The sequence below is a fragment of the Tasmannia lanceolata genome, unplaced genomic scaffold, assembly GCF_043159265.1.
Source record: "Tasmannia lanceolata isolate RefF3 unplaced genomic scaffold, GAP_Taslan_0.1 ptg000015l, whole genome shotgun sequence".
In the NCBI taxonomy this organism is placed as follows: Eukaryota; Viridiplantae; Streptophyta; class Magnoliopsida; order Canellales; family Winteraceae; genus Tasmannia; species Tasmannia lanceolata.
In genome coordinates, this window is record NW_027518692.1 from 39,686,778 (window position 1) to 39,692,777 (window position 6,000).

General features: G+C 37.1%; 1 protein-coding gene across 2 annotated transcripts in view; it reads left to right on the plus strand.

The window, feature by feature from the left end:
- OVA5 (Lysyl-tRNA synthetase, class II) overlaps window positions 1-3,815 on the plus strand; it is a 64,075-nt gene extending 60,260 nt beyond the window's left edge. Inside the window, exon 14 of one of the 2 annotated variants that reach the window (XM_077355952.1) lies at window positions 3,456-3,815. In XM_077355952.1, the coding sequence (XP_077212067.1) occupies window positions 3,456-3,548 (93 nt within the window). In that variant the 3' untranslated portion in view covers window positions 3,549-3,815. Of the gene's footprint in view, window positions 1-2,058; window positions 2,141-3,455 lie in introns of those variants that run through there. The other variant, XM_077355953.1, reaches the window with a different exon arrangement.
- The last annotated feature ends 2,185 nt before the right edge of the window (window positions 3,816-6,000 follow it).

The window sequence follows — 6,000 nt, forward strand, 5'->3', positions numbered from 1 at the left end:
AAAAATCCATTTTTTGTTCATTTCTTTACAGCCATATGAAATGTCCCCCACTAGTCTTGAAAAAGAAATCAAAATTTTTGAATTTTATTTACAAATTTTCTAGATTGGATCAAACTCTTCCACTCTCAAAGAATCAAAATCCATTGAGGGCATGAAATTACCTTTCTCGGATAACAGTGGAGGCTTAAAAAGGAGTTTTAATTGTTAGAGAATTCGAGTGTATGTGAGGGTATTTTAGTCATTTGTGATGTATTGTATATTTTATTTATACAAAAATTTCAAAAATTAATGAGAACATAATTTCTCCCTCTTGTTTTGTTTCTCGTCATCTCTCACTTTCACATTAAATCTCTGTTATATCTGAACAGGAGATCTATCAAAGTGGATGCTAGGCTAAAATTTATCATTCTAAAGGGGTATTTCCATTCCCTTGCCACTTTGTTCTTCTTTACTCTATTCGGTCTCTTCCTACCATCTAAATCCCTATTTTTCTTCCTCTCTCTTCAAAATCAGATTTGTTCTTCATCTCACCTCTAAAACCTTAATTTTTCTCCAAATTGTTTATCCAAAGTCTCATTTTCTGTATACTTAAGCCTCCATACTTAAACTCACGAATTCGCTAGACTTATCTCTTTGATCTAATTTCTTATCCATCTTCCTTTTGTACAACCCACTTAAGACTTACGTCCCTTCTAGATTATTGACATCTCTTGGACTGATAGGAAGGAAGGTTGAGGGGGCTGGAAAGCTTCGGTTGTTTGCTATACCCAACCAACTTAAACAAAATCTACTAGGGCCTGTGATGTGTAAGGATTTAATATTAGTTAGGAGCCTTTAAAACTCAAGGACAGAACCCCCTCACTAAAGTTAGGTTCATTTTAGAAAGAAAAGGTGCATGCTAACCCCTTTCCATGATAAATGTCTGAAAACCCCACTATTTTTTTAAAAAAAGAACATACTTCTTATCCATTTGAATCTCCAAAACCCATTTTTCTCAAATTTAAAATCCTAGGCCTTCTCCTTCCCTATTTAATTTGTTAGGTAGATCTCTTCTCCGTCTTTCTTGTGTTATCCCTTTTGTCTCGCTTCATTTCTCTACTTTCCGTCCTCTATTTTTGTTCATATACTCTCATGGCCTCTTTTCCCTCCTTTCCTATTTTTTTTATCCTTCTATGGCTACTCTCTCACCATCCTCTCTTTGTTGGTGACAATCAAGCTCACCGATGACTTTTATTTTTTCCCTTTTTGAAAGCGTCAAATACTCTCGATTGTTCCTACCCTGGGCATTATAAATCATCTTGGAGGCCTCTAGATTAAACCCGATGAATAAGTGAAGAAAGGAGGTGGAGAAAGTTATTTAGATAAGATGAAGAGTTGTCATTGGGACAAAAAAATGGCATTTGAAAGATCAGGATGTGCCTCCGTAAGTAAAAAGAAAAAAAAGAAAGAAAATAACTTTCTCATAACTCATTCTCAAGTTGGTGCATAGATGTCAAACATTCCTATCTTAGAAAGAGAATCTAAATTATCTTCTTTTTCTAACTACCTTAGGAAAAATATCTGCATATTGATCTTCAACTAGGGAGTACTAATATCTTTGGATGTTTCCCTCTCCTTGACGAAGTTATAATACAGCTCACTATGTTTAGTCCTTTCATGAGGTTCAAGATTTGAGGCAATATTCATTATTTCCTGATAATCACAATACAATTTCATAGGAGCTCTAGTGGAGACTTGTATCTCGGATGGAAGATTTAAGGTAAACCATCTACAAGTGATGTTATTGCCTGATACTCAGCTTCTATACTTAACCTTCCAGAAATGAACTATTTTTTTCACTTAAAAGCACGAAGTGAGGGCGGGGAGGGGAAGCGTGGGGGTCTAGAAGAGTCCAAAGGCTGGAAATGCCATGGGAGCGTTTTGTAATATTTTTCTTATTTATCTTTCTAAAGTCAATTGCATCATAAAACAGTAATTTATAACCATCTTTGTATGCATCTTTCAAAATTTTGGTGACGGTGGGACGGATGGAGTAATAGGAGCAGATCGTGATGGCAGGACAGGTGGAGTAATAGCGTGGGGTTCTTGAAGAGTTGAAGTTCCTTGGTTGCTCCTTCCTAAGGAGCAATGAATCACGGATCAGGAGCAGGAGCAGGAGCGGGACTCATGAGGATGATTACTACTTTTAAGCTTTTTCAAGATTCCTTCCTTCAGTATGGAAAGCTAAGTAGACCATTTATGTTGGAACTTCCCCAATCTACAAGAATATGGAAACAGACTAATTCCTACAAATGTATGGACACCTAAGTAACCCATCTATGTTGGAACTTCCCCAATCGACAAGAACATGGAAACAGACTAATTCCTAAAAAAAGCTCGTGTAACTTAAGTGACAATTCTTCTACTTTGTTACCCCATTTTGTTGAGGAACATTATGAACAAGACATCTAAAACTCACTGCCATGTTCTTGCAAATAATTTTAGCAAATAATGCAATGTATGTTCCTACATTATCGTAGTGCAAAACATTGTTTTTTTTATCAAATTGATTGCTTATCATTCTATGGGAAACTTAAAAATGTTTGCTGCTTTAATTTTCACTTTGATAAGGTAATCTATGTTGCTCTTGAGGAATCATCAATGTAAGAGACAAAATAAGAGAACCTAGAGCAAGAGATCAGGCATATTGTATTTCTTAAACAAGCTCAGTGAGCATGGTTATGTAGATCTAATTTTCAAACCTGAGCATAATCTTAGAGGAGAATTTATTGTACTGACACAGGTTCCTCTGATTAGGGCTCATTAGGATGGATTCTAATTCAGCACAACCATGTTTTAATAATTGCACAGTCCTAGCTTATCTTTTCTTTTTAATTGGCTTGTAAGAGATTTTTGGGATCTGTAATAACCTTTTTACAGCTCTTTAATTACTAAAAGACAAGATGCATTAGTACAAATAACAAAACATGGTTGTGCTGATATCATTTCTCTTGATTGCTTATCTTTCTATGGGAAACTTAAAAAATGTCTGCCACGTTAATTTTCAGTTTCACAAGGTAAATCTATGGTAGTCTATATGAATCAATCTAATTTTCAAACCTGAACTTAATCTTAAGGGAGAATTTATTGTACTGACATGGATTCATCTGATTATGAGTTCATGAGGTTGGATTCTATTTCTTATTATTGTTTCTCCGCCTTTGGCTCGCTGTACATATCTTCAGTGGAGATTCGGGAGCATAGGCTTCTGATTGGATATTTTAATGGAAACTAATTACATGGTTTTACTAGTTGTATACAATCCTATTGTCAGGATTGACTAGTGAGGATATGCATGCACATAGCAATATGATTTGCTTAGAGTACTAGTTGAAGAGCACTTTACTTGATATGAAATTGTAGTGTTTATCTCTTTAATTTATGAATCATACTCCAAAGGTGGTGAAAAATTGCAGGGTTTGGGGATTGATAGGTTAGTGATGCTTCTGACAAACTCTGCTAGTATCCGGGATGTTATCCTGTTCCCCGTTCTCAAGATTCAACAATAGTTTTCTTTTCCATGGAAAAGAAGACCAGAAGAAGATTCAATTCAGAGATGGTCTTTTCTTGCTCAAGGTTCTTCATGCCTTTTTTCTGTATTAAATAGTATAGATTATTTATTTATTATTCCTTTTTTTTTTCTTTTGTAATTTTAGAGATTGAAGCGGCATTGTCGGTTTGAACAATAAATTCATCAACAAGTACTGTGATTAATTGTGCTGAAAATACAGCACTTGTAGTTTTTAGTAAATTAAAATCTAAAAATTGCTGTAGAATAGTTGGAAAATGTCAAAAGATTCCATACTCCCTTTTTCAATGATGACACTAAGCTTTGTTTTACTCTTCTATCAAAATAGTGTTAGTGATGTGAAGAGTAGCATTGTCAAAATAAAGGAGTTTGAATGCCATTTTATAAATAAAAAATGCTTGACACTGGACTGAAAGGTTGCAGCTTCAACTCTTTAACCATATGACAAAGCCGTGCAGTCTGATCAGATGTTCCATCATTTTCTAGGCAACTAAGGATCTACATACACTTTCTAAGACGGGTCTGTTTAGGGTGTTAGGAATAGCAAACACCCCTCTTTGGATACGCCGATTTTAGAATCTTAGATTTCCTCAAAATCGTAGATGAGAGACAAAAGGAGGAGACCATCCGTCGTTTATGATTTCTCTCGCCCTTCTTTCCATCAGCAAGAGAGAAGGAGAACATCCCATGTTTCCAGGTTTTAGAAATCTCAGGATGGGGGAGAGATTTCTAAAACCTGGATTTCTTACTTAAAATCCAACATTCTAAAGAGAAGTGAAACAGACTGTCTCCTTCTCTTGTCTCCCATCTAGGATTTTTAAGAAATCCAAGATTATAAATCCCCGTATCCAAACGGCCCCTTAGGCTATGTCTGGCAACCAAGATTTTTTTTTCATGATAAATTAGGGCGTGTTCGGGAATGATTCTCATTCCCTCCTACAAAATCAGGCTGAAACTGATTGATGAGAATTTGCAGAACTAACTCCTAGTCGCTATGCAGAATCCCATCTTTTAGGCCCTGTTTGTTTGAGACTGTCAACGGATTGAGAGCCCCAAACTGATTATTGGAGGTTAAATTTTGAGTCCAAAAGGTTTGGCGCTCTCAACTGGTTGTTGTCACAATCTAAAATGAATGGGGCTCAAGGGTGCTAAAAGCAAATTTGGTGAAAATGGGCCTGGCGGGTCGTGATTGCTTAACACCTTTTGTGGGTTTTCGTTTCTTGCATTCTTCGCACCTATGAAAGCGGAAAACCTCATTTAATAATGGTTGCCTAACACGCCCTTAGTGTTTGTAAATGGTGAGAGACGTAGGGTTGGTGGTAGAAGGAGAGAGATTTGAGAGGGTAGATCCGATTTTGAGTATAGTTTTTTGTTTCCTCATCTTAAGCCACTTAACCTGCCCTACACCTCTCTCACTATTTGAGACACTAGTTTACTATGAAAAAAAATTCGTGCCAGCCAACCAAATGTGCCCTTAATTTTCCTGCACTTTACAATCACCCTAGGGATGCAGTTGGATTGCCGGAATGGGGAATTGGAATTGGCATGGATAGGGCAGAATCAGAGAAGGATGTTGATTCATGATTCTGGTTATTCCTGATCCTAAAAATCAGACTTATATGATCATCCTAACCCTGCCATTTGTGGAGGGGAAAATGGGCAGAAACATGGACACGCAGTGTCTGTCCATTTTCCACTCCAACTTTGATTGGGTTAGGATGATTATATGGCTGATTTTTGGTACACACCCTATCCATGGAAGGGCCTTCCAAATGAATGCTTTGGATCCCCCAAAAAATGTGGGCCATATGTGTTTTTGAGCATGTGCTTAGAAACACTTTTCTCATATATATATATATGAGGAAAATGATTGTGAGCTTGAGCGTTGGAACATATTCGTGAGCTTGAACTCAAAAACCATTGAGGCCCACATTGTTAGGATGATTCAAAGCATTCACTAGAAAGGGCCTTACATAGATAGGGTGTGTACAAAAAAACAGCTCAATAGGATCATCCTAACCCATCCATTTGTGGAGGTCAAAAGGGACAGACCACAAATCTGCCCATTTTTGCCCTCCACTTTTGGAGGGGTTAGCATGATTCAATGGAGCTGATTTTTGGTACACACCCTATCTATGATAAGCCCTTGCAAATGAATGGTTTGGATCCTCACAGAAATTGTGGGACTCATGTGATTGGTGCACTCAAGCGCACCATTCCTTAATAGAGCTTGAGCGCACGAACATATTCCTCTATATATATTAACCCCTCCAAAAGTGGAGGGCAAAAATGGGCAGATTTGTGGTCTGTCCATTTTGACCTCCACAAATGGATGGGTTAGGATGATCCTATGGAGCTGATTTTTTGTACACACCCTATCTATGTAAGGCCCTTTCTAGTGAATGCTTTGGATCATCCTAACAATGTGGGCC